Source organism: Ananas comosus, linkage group 3 (genome assembly GCF_001540865.1).
Source record: "Ananas comosus cultivar F153 linkage group 3, ASM154086v1, whole genome shotgun sequence".
NCBI lineage: Eukaryota > Viridiplantae > Streptophyta > Magnoliopsida > Poales > Bromeliaceae > Ananas > Ananas comosus.
The window spans coordinates 6,285,855-6,300,576 of NC_033623.1; the positions used below are offsets into that span (position 1 = coordinate 6,285,855).

At 38.8% G+C, this 14,722-nt stretch overlaps 2 protein-coding genes across 4 annotated transcripts in view; one reads left to right on the forward strand and one right to left on the reverse strand.

Moving 5' to 3' along the window:
* LOC109707590 overlaps window positions 1–14,722 on the forward strand; it is a 32,811-nt gene that overhangs the window by 2,087 nt on the left and 16,002 nt on the right. The window lies entirely within an intron of this gene.
* LOC109707592 (GDSL esterase/lipase LTL1-like) lies at window positions 10,012–11,118 on the reverse strand. The gene is made up of 3 exons (XM_020228978.1): window positions 10,767–11,118; window positions 10,526–10,653; window positions 10,012–10,413 (listed from the first exon to the last, which is right to left on the reverse strand). The coding sequence occupies exons 1-3, from the start codon at window positions 11,011–11,013 to the stop codon at window positions 10,027–10,029; spliced, it is 762 nt and encodes a 253-aa protein (XP_020084567.1). The 5' UTR covers window positions 11,014–11,118; the 3' UTR covers window positions 10,012–10,026.

A 14,722-nucleotide genomic window follows, 5' to 3' on the forward strand; every position in this document is an offset into this window, starting at 1 on the left:
CATGCCCCGCGACCGCCAATTTGGTCGGTCCGAGCACACACACAGACGCCTAACGGATAGAACCTCCCATGTCCGCCCAAAGCTCAACCACAACAACAATAAACATGTATAAAGAATTCGCCCAGGAAGAATTTCGATATACACGGCTTACACGAGGGCAAGCAACAGGAGTAAGTGAAAATAAACTAGTATTACATCCATACATTGTATCTTGATTACATTAAACAAAATACAAAGCTTATATAATCCATTACATGATCTTACATTCTATTACAACTATTACATGTTTGTTTCATCAACTACAAAAGATGAAATACAAAATGGTACAACTATACTCGAGGAAATCCACTACCTAGGTTGTAATGCCCTTGCCGCGATCCTCGACCGCCCAGCTTGCGCTAGGATCTGAAAGGTTAGTGGAGAGAGAACTACTAAAAGTTTTCAGTGGGTTCGACCACCGACCCCGCCGACTCACCCACTAGGTCTAATCAGGCATGTGTAGGAAAAGGAATAGATAGCAAACCAAACTAATGCAACTACAATGCCTGTAATAAACAACGAGTATAATGCTCATGATGCATGCATTTCTCTTTTACCTTTATCTTTACCTTTACCCCATCCTCTTGGTTAACCTTTTGGTTAAACCCAACTCACCAAACCAAATCCTTTTTTGTCGGGGAGAATTCCACTACAACCCGACGGGACAGTCTGCTGTGAGAATTCCGCTACTGCCCAGTGGATGACAACTCCGGAGCTCACCGCTTGAGGTGGAGCGACCACTCTCAAGCATATCAGACTACCTGTGAGTACGATCCAATTCTCAACTTTGAGGATACCATATCACTATTGCCACAAAGTTCATAAGGTTTTCTTTGTCTAGCATTCCATATTTTTAGGTGCTAATTAATCCATCTAGTCACAATGTCACCTTGTTTACTATTGTCAATCCAACACTTTGCTCATACATTCATAGGGTTTCTATGTTCATGGTCCTTTGTCATTTCACCTGTACCTTTACAATGAAAGCATATAAGAAATCCCATATCTTAGCCACATATCACATTAACCCTACAATGCATGAAGTCAACACTATACACATACAAACATGCTCAAAGAGGTGACATAGACATAATGAGAAATTCGAATATTTCGGATAGCACCACCCATCTCATAGGGATGCCGGAATGCGAGAATCCAAGTCTCGCGATTTTTAGATGCCTAATTCTCTCGACCCACGGCAAACGAAGGCAAAATGAGATTTTCCTCAATATCTTGCCGTAGACTCGTCGGAACTTCGATCCAAGTCTCCCAACGCTTTGAATTAACCTTAATTAGGAATACAAGAGATTAATTTCATAATAGATCTCCATTCCTATAAAACTCTATTTCCAAACCTAGGGTTTACACATAATACCCATATCCAAATTTCCTAGGATTTCATAGCATAACCTAAGCTCTTGAAATCCAAAAACCTCAAAAACTAGCAAATTAGGGTAATTAAGCTAAACCCTAACATATGATTGCAAGAGACCTACCTTGGCTCCTTGCTCCACAAAGCCTTTCTTGTTCTTGAGCTTCTTCACTACCAAAACCACCAATTTCCTCCTTCAATTCTCCTCCAATTCCATCTTGAGGGAGTAATTCTAGAGAGAGAAAGAGAAGGAGAAGGAGATGAAGGAGATGAGGAGGAGGAGAAAACAAGGTGTTCTCTTACATGAGAATACCAGGTGGAGGGTTGGGGCTATTTAAAGACCCCAACATTTACAATTAAGCCCCCCACAAATGCTCACGTTCAGTCCTTACAATCTGGTCCCTCGCAGGCTGAGTCTCGGTACTCGGGTTGGAGTACCGGTACGCGGGGCTCCCAGTACCGGTACCAGCCACTCAACCTGAGAGCTGCGCAATTGGGGTTTAATACAGGGTACCAGTACGCACTGCCCAGTACAGGTACACAACAAGTCCAGTACCGGTACTAGCTACGCGGTACCGGTACACACCCAAGCAGCAACCAAACTCGAGAGCTAGCCTCTCGGGCAAGCTCACAGAGTACCGGTACGCACCTCCAGTACCGATACTCAGCCTCTCAGGGTCCGAAACCCGAGAGTTGAGCCAATTGCACTTCTATTGGGTATTGGTACTGCATTGCCTGGTATCGGTACTCAATGTTATTTCTGCAGTTCCAGCAGCTATGATGTTTCGGAGTCCGTTTTCGCGTCGGGTTTGCGCCGAAAACACCCAAACACTCCCGAAACACCTTCGAAACAACTCAGGGACTTTACTTATAACCTACATACTACACTTTGATCAATTTGATCAAAGTTAGCATTGCGATTCAGGGATTCGGTATATTACAAGCTCCACCCGAGCTCGCCAATAGATCCGCCACATACACAGGAAGCCTTGTGTACACGAAGTGATAGAAGCACCTGTAAATAGTACAAGAACTACTAGAGAGTAACAAATCTACTAAAAACACGATCCAAAATGTTTAAGCCAATGGCTCAAACCACTGTTAGGTTCAAACCACCGGCCCAAAATGTTTAAGCCTAGTTATTATTACTAGGGTCCCTAATCTTTATATACGACCTTTTTTTTTCAATTTAATCCTTTAAAAATTTATAATTTGCCAAATGACTCTATAAAAATTTTATTTGGCCAAATAACCTTATTTTGTCCAACTTAGTGGTGTGATGGAAGAACAATTGGCAGACGGTGAATCATTTACCGTTTTTAATGAAATTTAGAAGACGGCGAATCATTTACCGTTTTCTTTTAATAAAGAAAACGATGAATAATTTACCGTTTCTTTCTATTTCTCATATATAACCCTAACGACCACATAAAAGTTTCAGTAAAGCATATACAATCCTAACAACCTAAAATATCCTAATAATCTACTCATACAATTATAACAATCAAACAAAAGTTCTAGTAATCCATGTACAATCCTAACAAACTCATAAAAGTTTTTACAACCTATAGAAAAGTACGATAACAATCTAAAAACGGTAAATGATTCACCGCTTTCTAAAGGCGATGACTGATTCACTATGTTCCTCATTCTTGTCCAATATAGCATTGAGTTGGCAAAAGGAGGTTAATTGGCCAAACAAAATTTTGGAAGGGCCATTTGGCAAATTAAAAATTTTTATAAGGTTATTGTAAAAAAAGTCTTTATATACCCAATCATAATCTCTTTCCCATCTGATGTGAGACTATTGGTGTTGCAAACTACTCCGGTTGAGATCCTGACGTCCTCGTTAGGTTCAAGCCCAATCACGTATAGACCAGAATTGTCAGATGATGTGAGATTCTAGAGGTGGCTTGCGGTTCAAGAGTCAAGCTCCAAACCCAACAGGTAACAGACGCCGCATACCTGCTTAGCAAATATGTGAGACTACAAAATCCAACAACGAATTAGACAAAACAATAGTTACAAAATTCCACTTATTACGTGGTACAGAGAAAGGAACAAAGCAAAGACAAATAAAACCAAACGATAGTCCACGGAAAACCACTTAACATCTAGCTAACTACACAAAGAACTATTAACAAAAGAAAGTAACTCGAGCAACAAGCTATGACTAGCATTTACTTGATGTTGTCCCCGCCTAGCAATAGAGTCTCGATATCTAGATAAACAACCAAACACCGCATTAGTCAGATTAAGCATATAAATAACTAACAGCTCTGAATTAAAATTTGTGTATAGAAATACAGTTTAAACGACTGGTTTTTCATTCACAAAATTATGGAAAATAGATATTATCGTAGTTTCGGATTCATATCAATTAGAAGAGATTGTAAAATAACGAAGTGCTTTGCCTTCTGAAAATAAACCAAATTCAAAATAAGCCTCCGGCAACTAACTACATAGAGTGACCTGTTGCTGAGGTCCAAAGGCAACTGTAGGGGCATAAACGGAGTAGAGGCACCCGAAAGTGCGATTACAGACAGAAGCATTCAAAGGTAGATAGAGGACAAAGGCGTTTTAAGGCTCAGGCACCCAAAGGCGCATTACAAAGTCGAAGCTAGCTTCAATAATAGTATACATGCCGACATGGCCAACATTATCTTAGCAGAATATCAAGAGACGTTATTATTTAAAGTATTTACCCAACTAATAATTTACAAAACAAATTATTGAAGTTTAGAAATTCTTACTAAGAGAACCTGTTAGTCAAAGTCAAAACCTTTTTTTTTAAGTACGTAATAACATGCTTAATCCTTATTTTCAAAAATCTACAAGAACAAGAATTTTCTTATACTCTGAATGTTTTTCTATATTATGTTGCAAAAAATTAACGGGCATCTGGCAAGTTTATGCCGCAAATAGGAATCAACTCCCTTTTCGAATACTCGAAAGGCAGGGACTATAAAACAAACAGTCCATGAATATCAATGGCGGGGCAAAAAGAAAAAAGGCAACAAAAAGAGGAGCGGCTAATTTAGCTCAGTCAAGTTCTCCTATTGGTGTGTTGGTGTCAATTAGACAATCAACCTGAGTAGGCCCCCAAAACCAAGGGGTACTAACTAACAGCTGAGTTACCTTCAAAAGTAGCTTTTGAAACTATCCGGTCGAAAATGCAAAGAATTAAACTCCCGACCCTTATCAAAGATGGTGAAGAAGACGGCGATGAACGAAGTGTCGTCGACAACGAACCAAATGATGTAGCCAAACCAAACAATGTTGACGATGAACCAAATGATGTCGACGATGATTGAGGAGCACAGCAACAGCCAAGAACAATGGCGGCGATGTCAGAGGACAAGTATCAAAGGGGTATCGTGCGCATGTGTGAGAAAAAGAGAGGGAGAGAGCACAAGAGAGATGCGGTTATGAGAGAGAGAGCATGGGAGAGAAAGAGGGCGACTTGGATGGGGTTACGAACAAGGAAAGAGAGGAAAAATAGCGGTTAATTTGCACAAAAAGCTGCCAAGCTCCTCTACTGTTAAAAATTACAAAAAATTCCAAATTTTAAAATAAAGGGTCAATAACTAGTATAGGGTACTACAGCTTTTCGCTCTCAAAGTTGGCCCTCCAACACTAGCATTGATGTTCTCTCTCTTTTCACTAAAACATTCTCAATATAGTGATGATTAGTTTCCACTAGGGGGCTGTTTGATTTCACATAAAGCTGTGGAAAACTTTTTTCGGAGAAAAAGAGTTTGCAGTGGAAAAGTAATTTTACATTCTTTTTATTTGGTTGGCTAGAAAGGAAAATCAAAATTCAAACTATAGTTGTTTGGTTTGCTGAAGAAAATGAAAAGCTAATTTTGTAATATATAATATGTAAATAATTTTTATACTTAATATACAATGTAAAATTATATATAGTATAACATAATGAAATAATATACTGTATAATATTGTATTATAATATATGATATTATATATAAATATATTAGTATATTTAATATATTATATAATATTTTATGTAAACATAACATATGCAAGGAGAAGGGAAAACCGACAATCGGTCCATAGAGTTTCTGCTAAAACTTGTGGACTGTGTTTGTAAGCTCGTGAGCCGCGATTATGTGCCCCCAACATTTTGTTTTTTGCTATATTCGAGTAGAAGACAAAATGCTTTCTTTTTCAGATTATCTGTAAAGTTGTTTTATGCGAAAAATAATTTTATGATGAACAAACACATTGACAACTATTTTGCACCTAAAAACTATTTTGCACCTGAAAAAATAGTTTTTGGTGTACTATATGTCACGCCCCGAGCCCACAGCAGAAGCCTTGCGGGCATGTGCGCAGACTCGCCGAACAGACAGAGTTCCCCCGTCCGCACGAAGCGTCCAACAAAATATAGCAGTAGCAAAGGATTTCAAGAGTCAACATTAATAATTCCAAAGTCCACAACTAAACACAAAATATCAGAGCGATATATGTAAAACTAAACTAAACAATTATCACTATCCATACAAACATACAACCATACATCCCAAAATAAAATATAGTATACAATCTCAAAATCAACTAGCTGGTGGTCCTCTAAAACTCATATACACGGGTTGGAGGTGCTATCTACGGCGCGATCCTCTTACCTCGATCATCTGTCAATGTAGATGTCTCTGAAAAGTAAACAACAAGAGGGCGTAAGAATTACTAAACAGTAGTTCCCAGTGGGTAAGGTCGGCGACAACAATGGCCTTCTCACTAGGTCTACTACAGACAAGCATAGAGAAAGTATAGTAAGGAATGCTATAAAACGAGTAATAAAGTATAATATGAATGATATACATTTATTAAATTATCATGCCTCAACACGTATAATGAATAGGAGACAAGATGACTAATAATAAATGCAAGGTATCACCCACTCACATGCAATTCAATCAACACATGGTGACCCAATTATAAACTGACCAACTCGTAAGTCACATATGTAATGAACAGGAGATAAATTAGCTAGAGTATGCATTAGAGCTGATACTAATGCAGTAATAGTACCCAATCGCAACGACCGATTCATAGGTCCGGTCAAGCCTGCGCCCGTCTAGTGTGTGGACACACTCTCCCAGGTATGACGGCAATATTTAGGCTACTGTCTCTGCTATTGTTGGCCAGCATCCAAAGTGGCACTCAAGGGGAGCAACTCTTACCGAGTCTAATAGCGCGTAACTCTATCATGCTCATTGTGGCATTTGCAGGCTATAGTCTATGTGATGATCAAAAGATCACAGGTAACCAATACCAAGTTCTGAACACATTCATAGACGGTCCACTACTCATGAGTGATACTAGTACAATTTTAGAGCAATTCCAAAGTCAAATAGCATAATGGAGATCATCACATACCTTTTAATGCACAACCTGTTCTCTACTGCTGGGCTAACCTATGAGTTTTAATACATAGATCATAATATATGCCATTCAATTAATCAATACGTAAACATATTCAATGGCCTCTTATCGCGTATTATCACAGAAGCAATATATCCACACTTGGGAATTCGCTAATCTAAAGCTACTAAATCACTTATCAAAAAGCTCTGAATCATTCTCATGTATCTTTCAACATAACTAATCAACATATAAAATGCAATTAGTCAGTGTATATATGTAATACAGATGAACAATAGATAACTCATAGCTATACATGTGATGTCAAATGGCCCCTCCCGGCCTAATTTGGTATATATAAAATGGTGTACTAATAGGAATTCAATATATTAGAGCAATTTGACCTATTACTTACACCATCTAGCTTAGATCACTACACATATATGTCTCATATAATCCATTCTTTCTACTTAATATCATACTAGTACTACTCTCTACCATCATATATAACCATATACATAGGGGTGTAATGTCGGCCGTGCCGGGCTGATTCAGGCCAAGGGTTGTGCCGGCCCGACCAGCTTGCAAATTCGGGCTAGGCCTTGTCGGCCCGTTTTCTTGGAGGGGAAGGCTCGGCCTGGCCCCTGGCCCACCCAGGACGGGCCGGGCCGGGTCGAGCCGGGCTTCAGGCCAGCCCGGTAATAGCCAATAGGCTTTTTTTCCCCTATCATTTTTTTTAAAAAATTATTTTTTTTAAGAAAAAGAGTTTAAATTTTACCTTTTTGACTTACAGTTTTTAATTTACACAACTATACCCAACCTTTTTAAAACTCTTTTAAAAATTTTATAAATTTTAAAAAAAACTAAAACACAAGCAATAAATTTAACTTCTGAACATAAAATTAATATTTGTTTTTTTTCATAATTTTTTATCATTTGAAGAGAAATTGATATTCGAAAAAAAAGGTACAAAAAATATGTAAAATTTGAATTAATCATATAATATAATTNCTCTCTATATATATATATATATATTTTACTGCTCCGTCTTTTCCTATAAAATGACCTTCTCCTTTTCCTGGGGCACGTAATTAGATTAACAGAAGGGCGCGCTGCCATTTCACATTCGTATGTATATGGGACGGGAGAGCATGCATATTGCAAATGTGCAGAAACTGTTCAAGCACTATACTCTTTGAAATTGGGTGGCCCATATATGCATGTGAAGAGATGTTGCTATAATAAGAGTGTCCTTAGGCCAAAGATACACTGTACTGCTCGGTAATGTCTAGCTGTTTCTTTTCCCTTATTAGTTCTGCTAATTTAATTCTTCATAATGTTGCTCTGGACCACTCTGCACCCAGGGGAGATTAATAACCAAATCTACCCATTTGTATTTACTGTTTGCCCTCCTATATATATATATATATATATTTATTGCATGCCTGATCAGTGGTGGTTGCCATCAAACTCTACAGTAAATTTCCAGCAACCAAATTTAGTAATTACTACATGCGATACCCTTCTTTTGAAGGACAACTGCAGGGGAAGGGAAAGAAACTTCTTATTTATTGTCAAGATTACTACGTACTAGCAAGGGCTGTAAAACTATTTTTTTTTATTTTTTTTATTTTTTTATTGTGTCTATGGCAGTTGCTCGAACAGCTCAATGCCTGGTTTAGGATTGTGTTTCCCGGTACAACTCAATTAAAGACCTTTCAATCTTCCCGGCTGCAATTCTCACCTCAATTTTACCTTTAAATTTGTTAGACCGTACGGAGTATAAAAGCGGATAAGTTTGGCGACACAAATCCAAACTAGCCCTAACATTTTAATTGCATGGGAGCATTTTGATATGAACTATTTTTTTATTGTAGGGATTCGGAATCAACAACGGAGACCGTTAAACATAATTTAGGTCTTCTCGAACCAAATTTTGTGATTTTTGAATATTATTTTCTAGCACATCAAGCGGGCACAAAATTAAAGGCTCAAACCGAATAATCTTGTGAAAAAGAGGATAGAATTGTTCAAGTTTATTGAGGCCGAGCATGTTGATCTTGATCAAAATAGTTGGAAGAATTTCGTAGCGAAAATCCAATTAAACTAGACTCTTCTACATTGTTAAAGCAAAAAAGTCTTTGTTAATTCTAAAATGTTTCAATTAATATATATATATATATATGAAGTAGAAAACTCACTCAATTTATTTTCTATAGAACTCAAATATCCTAAATCATATTTTACTTGATTGTCTAATAAAATAATTTTGATAGTCAATAATTAATGACTAGGCAGTTCCATGGCATTAGCACTGTTGCTATAACTAACTCATTCACAGCAATCTTCCGGATAAATTTGTGTGCAGCTGTTATTTTCGGTCAGAAGAATAGCAGCAATAAAGTGCGTGCATGGAAGCAGTAGTATACAATGTCAATGTCATGGACCTCTTGTGGGCATGTGAGTTATTACTGTATATTTTGCAAGAGGGCAAATTTCACCGCCTAGCCAATAAATTTTTGTGCCGGAGAATGGAAAGGACGGTTTAGCTGACCGCGTCCAACTAACAAAGTATACGTCGATTGCAGCAGACCGGCTTTGCGCCTTTATATATTCTCGGCACTGTTATTGGCCCGGAGTATTGAGGGGAGATCATAAGCGTGCATGCAGGGAAGGTGATTTAATTAATTAATTAAAGGACTAATTTCACCTGCGGCGCATACGCTACTCTGCTAACTTGTCGGGATTATGTTTCGCAGATGGAGGAGTCACATCAATTCTTGAGCACGCCGTATAAATTCTCGGATGGAACTTTGAGAATTTTACGTTGTATTTTGGATAGTAAGTTAATTTCTACTTTATTTAAAATCAAGCTGCTTCAATTAGCGGGAAAGTTATATAAAGACCCCATGACGCTGTGCATGATTTCTTAAGTTTGCACATTAAGGTTTATTGTTTTGTCGAGAAAATTTAATTGTAAAATCTTCTGCATTAAAAGTGAGAATGTGGCTCTTCTAAGGTGTTCTATTACTCCGAATGGCATGGCAACTAGCTATACGTATATAATTCACGCAAAATTGGACCAGCACAGCACAGCACGGCACAGCACACTCCAGGGGGATGGATTTGCACTGTGTTTGACCAATATTGTAGTAGTAATTAATGTATGTTGATGGGCCAATTAGTTATGCCAAATCTAGTCATTTATATATATATATATATAATGTAATTTAATTCTTCTTTTCAGATGAGTTGATTGAATCTACTAAGTAAGATCGATCAAACTTGAAACTAGACAGGGAGGGTAACACACACGTACGACCGACCGACTTCAAATGCTGGAAAATTATACTTGTACCAGTAAGTGAACGTACCGTGAGAATTTTTTTGTACTCGAATATTATAAACTGGACATAGTCCGGGAGCGCAAATTCACGAGATCTCACGGAGTAGGGGACCAAGTAGTAGTTGTTAACAAAGTCATTACCCCCGAGAGTGATGAGAACGAGAGCCTGGTTCACTAGCTTCTTCGCCTGGTCCTCACCTAGGAGAGCACTCACCCGCTCCTGGTACTCCTCGAAGTATAGCAGTTGCCTGCTAATCCTAATTATGTTTACCTGCATATATATGCGCGCACGATATATATCCAGATTAGAACGCGTCGTCGATTTATGAAAAGAATTTTAAGTACATCTAAAATGGAATGGAATAAATTTGTAGCGTCCGTACAAATTGAATTCCGGTGTCGTTGAGGATTCCGATCCCTGCCGAAGCGAAATTCGCACCGACGAGTAGTTTTTCGCCTTGAAGCTCAGGGCTCAAGTAAGGCAATGTGGATTCGGCTCCCAGATACTCGCCTGAGATATATAATTGCACCGCAATGTGAGTGAAAAAAAAAAAAAGAAAAAAAGATAGGAACTAAATATGTACAAAATTAATCTCATCGTGGCTCTTTATGCATGCGGTTAACTGATAATGTCAGGGATGTTAAGCCCATTGGAGAATCGGCCCGTCGGCCGGTGGGTAGGGTAGTCAATCCCATAAGGCGGGGCATCGGCGCGCGCCGTGGTAGCCAAGTAGTTGTTGTTGCCGTTGTCGACGAGGGAATCGCCGAAGATAAAGAAGGCGCGCGCATCGGAGACTGCGCAGAGGGTCCCTAAAGCTAAGAAACAAACAAGAGAGCAGAGGAGGAGGAGGAGGAGAAGAGAGGGGTGCATCGTCAATGTGAAAATGCGCAATCAATCAAATGGAAGTAGAAGAGGGATCGTAATATATACTAGCTAGTAGAAGAGCCGGCTCTGTATATATATTCACATGAAGGGCCAGAGGAGGTGGTGGATTTATATAGGACTCTGCTGGGCTCAATTTAAGAGGGTGTGTGTGTGTGTGTGTGTGTGTGTGGGTGGTGGTTTGGAAGGGGCGATCGAGGACCACAGAAATAACTCCACACGCAAATGAGTTTGTTAGTCGTTTGCCTCCTCAATGAGTGCTAATTTTCCAGTGGGATGCACCTTCGAGGTAGTTGCTAGCTTTCTTTCGCTATCACAGAGCCTATGCACTAAGTAATGTACTTTAGCATTAAGGAACGGCATAATTATAGCGGACTCATGCTTGAGGTGCATATCCATATATACAGCTCATGCATTGTTTCAAATTCTTCATGATTAATAAAAATTATTTTAATTACATGCACGTGACTTGCAACATTTTATAACAGATTTGTAATTTCTGAAATTCTAATACCTAATAGTTCTAAAGAAACAATAGTATAATAAAATGCATTGATTGATATTTACATCGGTTGGTATGCAGGATTTTCTAATATCGTAATAAAACATATTCGAAAAATTAAATTCAGACTTTGACTGCTCGACGATATATTTTTGTGAATTAGGTGCTTTTCGTACCTAACTATACTCCATACTTCACACCTTTAGGTGGAGCTAATTAGATTGTACTGTCGTTAACAACACTAAGTTCTCAGTACTATAAAACCATTTTAGATGCTACTAATAGCACTAAGTTCTTAGTGCTATAGAGTTATTTTTACGGCTTAAGCATTCGATTGAACGTACGTTGGACACCACTAAAATGATCTAGATCTAGCATTTGAATCTCTTAATTAGTGAGCATCGATCCGATTCGACAGTCGACATTATTAAATATTATTAGGGCATTTGAACTTTCCAGTACTTTTTTTTTTTTGATCTTATTTAACTGGTGATCAAGCGGCCTTAAGAAGTGATAATTCAAACAGTGGGGTGTTCTCTAGTTTAACGGTGTAAATAATTCTATTGTTGAATTTTTATAAAAAGTTCTTGTAGCTTTGTAGAACAAATTAATCTATAATTCCTATCGTAAATTTGTAATTCCTATCCCCTATTTTGAGAAGACTGTTCAATTTTAATAGTTCTTTTTTGACGAGTTAATTTCCTAGAAAATAACTTTTCAAATTCACAAAATTTATTTTTTAAAAAGTTCAAATATGTTAAATTATGTTTAACGATAATCTCGATTTTACCCAAACACGCCCCAACAAAAGTTTTGCTGATGGATAATGCGCAATAACGTTCTACCTTGATGGAATTAAAATGGCAGTTATGAGCTGTCCAAGGTCGCTGTTTCACATTCTATTAGAACATATATAGCGCAACTAAATTAAGAAGGAGTAGCTGTAAATAAAAATTAATTATACGGAGCTAGCCCCGACCAGCCAACTCACTTTATTGGCACTCTTCTTTCCATGCAAGCAAGGATGAACGAATCGTGTGTAATGCTTGGCTACTTTACAAATTTTAGCGGAGTGATTGATTTTGTTATATATCTCTTCTAGCTTTTCGGTTCTCATTTTTCGATATGGTGTATGTACATGAATAAGTAGCTAGCTAGAAAAGGTCACTCTTCCTCTCTCTCTCTCTCTCTCTCTCTCTCTCTCTCTCTCTCTCTCTCTCTCTCTCTCTCTCTCTCTCTCTCTCTCTCTCTCTCTCTCTCTCTCTCTCTCTCTCTCTCTCTCTCTCTCTCTCTCTCTCTCTCTCTCTCTCTCTCTCTCTCTCTCTCTCTCTCTCTCTCTCTCTCTCTCTCTCTCTCTCTCTCTCTCTCTCTCTCTCTCTCTCTCTCTCTCTCTCTCTCTCTCTCTCTCTCTCTCTCTCTCTCTCTCTCTCTCTCTCTCTCTCTCTCTCTCTCTCTCTCTCTCTCTCTCTCTCTCTCTCTCTCTCTCTCTCTCTCTCTCTCTCTCTCTCTCTCTCTCTCTCTCTCTCTCTCTCTCTCTCTCTCTCTCTCTCTCTCTCTCTCTCTCTCTCTCTCTCTCTCTCTCTCTCTCTCTCTCTCTCTCTCTCTCTCTCTCTCTCTCTCTCTCTCTCTCTCTCTCTCTCTCTCTCTCTCTCTCTCTCTCTCTCTCTCTCTCTCTCTCTCTCTCTCTCTCTCTCTCTCTCTCTCTCTCTCTCTCTCTCTCTCTCTCTCTCTCTCTCTCTCTCTCTCTCTCTCTCTCTCTCTCTCTCTCTCTCTCTCTCTCTCTCTCTCTCTCTCTCTCTCTCTCTCTCTCTCTCTCTCTCTCTCTCTCTCTCTCTCTCTCTCTCTCTCTCTCTCTCTCTCTCTCTCTCTCTCTCTCTCTCTCTCTCTCTCTCTCTCTCTCTCTCTCTCTCTCTCTCTCTCTCTCTCTCTCTCTCTCTCTCTCTCTCTCTCTCTCTCTCTCTCTCTCTCTCTCTCTCTCTCTCTCTCTCTCTCTCTCTCTCTCTCTCTCTCTCTCTCTCTCTCTCTCTCTCTCTCTCTCTCTCTCTCTCTCTCTCTCTCTCTCTCTCTCTCTCTCTCTCTCTCTCTCTCTCTCTCTCTCTCTCTCTCTCTCTCTCTCTCTCTCTCTCTCTCTCTCTCTCTCTCTCTCTCTCTCTCTCTCTCTCTCTCTCTCTCTCTCTCTCTCTCTCTCTCTCTCTCTCTCTCTCTCTCTCTCTCTCTCTCTCTCTCTCTCTCTCTCTCTCTCTATATATATATATATATATTTATACACACACACACACGCATGCAGTTAAAATCACTTCAACAACTGCAAAATATGCCACCGTAACTTTCTAAAAAAAGCAGTAATCGTTCAATATCATGGCAATGCCACTTTATTTAGTCACCGAAATTACTGCGAGACCCTTGTCAAAGATCTCCCATATATAGGCGGCCTCTGAATTTCACCATGCACCTTAGATTATCAAAGTTTAGAAGCTGCTACTGCCATATGTATACAAATATCTATTCCTCTCTTTCGCAATATTTCTCAGTTAATTAACCTTGCGTCTTAATTAACCTTGCGCGCGGGTACGCATAATCCACTCCTGCGAAGACATCGGTGGTGCACAAGTTTATATATATAGTTTGAGAAAGTAAGGTGGAGAATCCAGTTCAGCTCCATAATTAACTTGAAAGAAATTAAATTCACCCAACACTTAAAAAATTGACGACGCCACACTAACCACTGTTGCCATTTATGATGGTGTCGGAGGCGATTCGAAGCCCATGAAAAAGCTCCAAACCATACATGTGAAATCCATAAATAAGTGGGGTAGAAAGATTAAAGTTGAGTAGCTAACTCCCATGCGCCTCCCTATGGATCGCACGGTTAATCTTTATGAAAAACCATCCACCCATCTATGCGCGTACCGCTCTCTTGAAAATTAAAGCGAACAAAATGGAAAAGAGAGTAAAATTTTGACCCTAGCATTTAATTTGTAGCTGCTCTTGTAGTTGGAAGAAACATTCATGAAAGACAAAACTTCACTAGCTCTCTAATCCGAAAGGATTAATTTGTTCGACTTAATTAATTGCTTCATTTTTTTTTTCCTTTTTTTTTCTTTTTCTTTTTGAACGTTATTTTGGTCCACAATTTAATTATGTTGGCTGATATATAGTTCAAAATTATTAATGACACTTATTAGCTGAGACTGC

What these genes read in the sequence shown, in the direction of transcription:
- LOC109707592 (XM_020228978.1), bottom strand. Translation starts at nt 11,013, where the DNA reads ATGCACCCCTCTCTTCTCCTCCTCCTCCTCCTCTGCTCTCTTGTTTGT. An exon ending in TAACATCCCTGACATTATCA is followed by an intron (nt 10,654 to 10,766) that starts GTTAACCGCATG and finishes TATATATCTCAG; the next exon opens with GCGAGTATCTGGGAGCCGAA. An exon ending in ACGACACCGGAATTCAATTT is followed by an intron (nt 10,414 to 10,525) that starts GTACGGACGCTA and finishes ATATATATGCAG; the next exon opens with GTAAACATAATTAGGATTAG.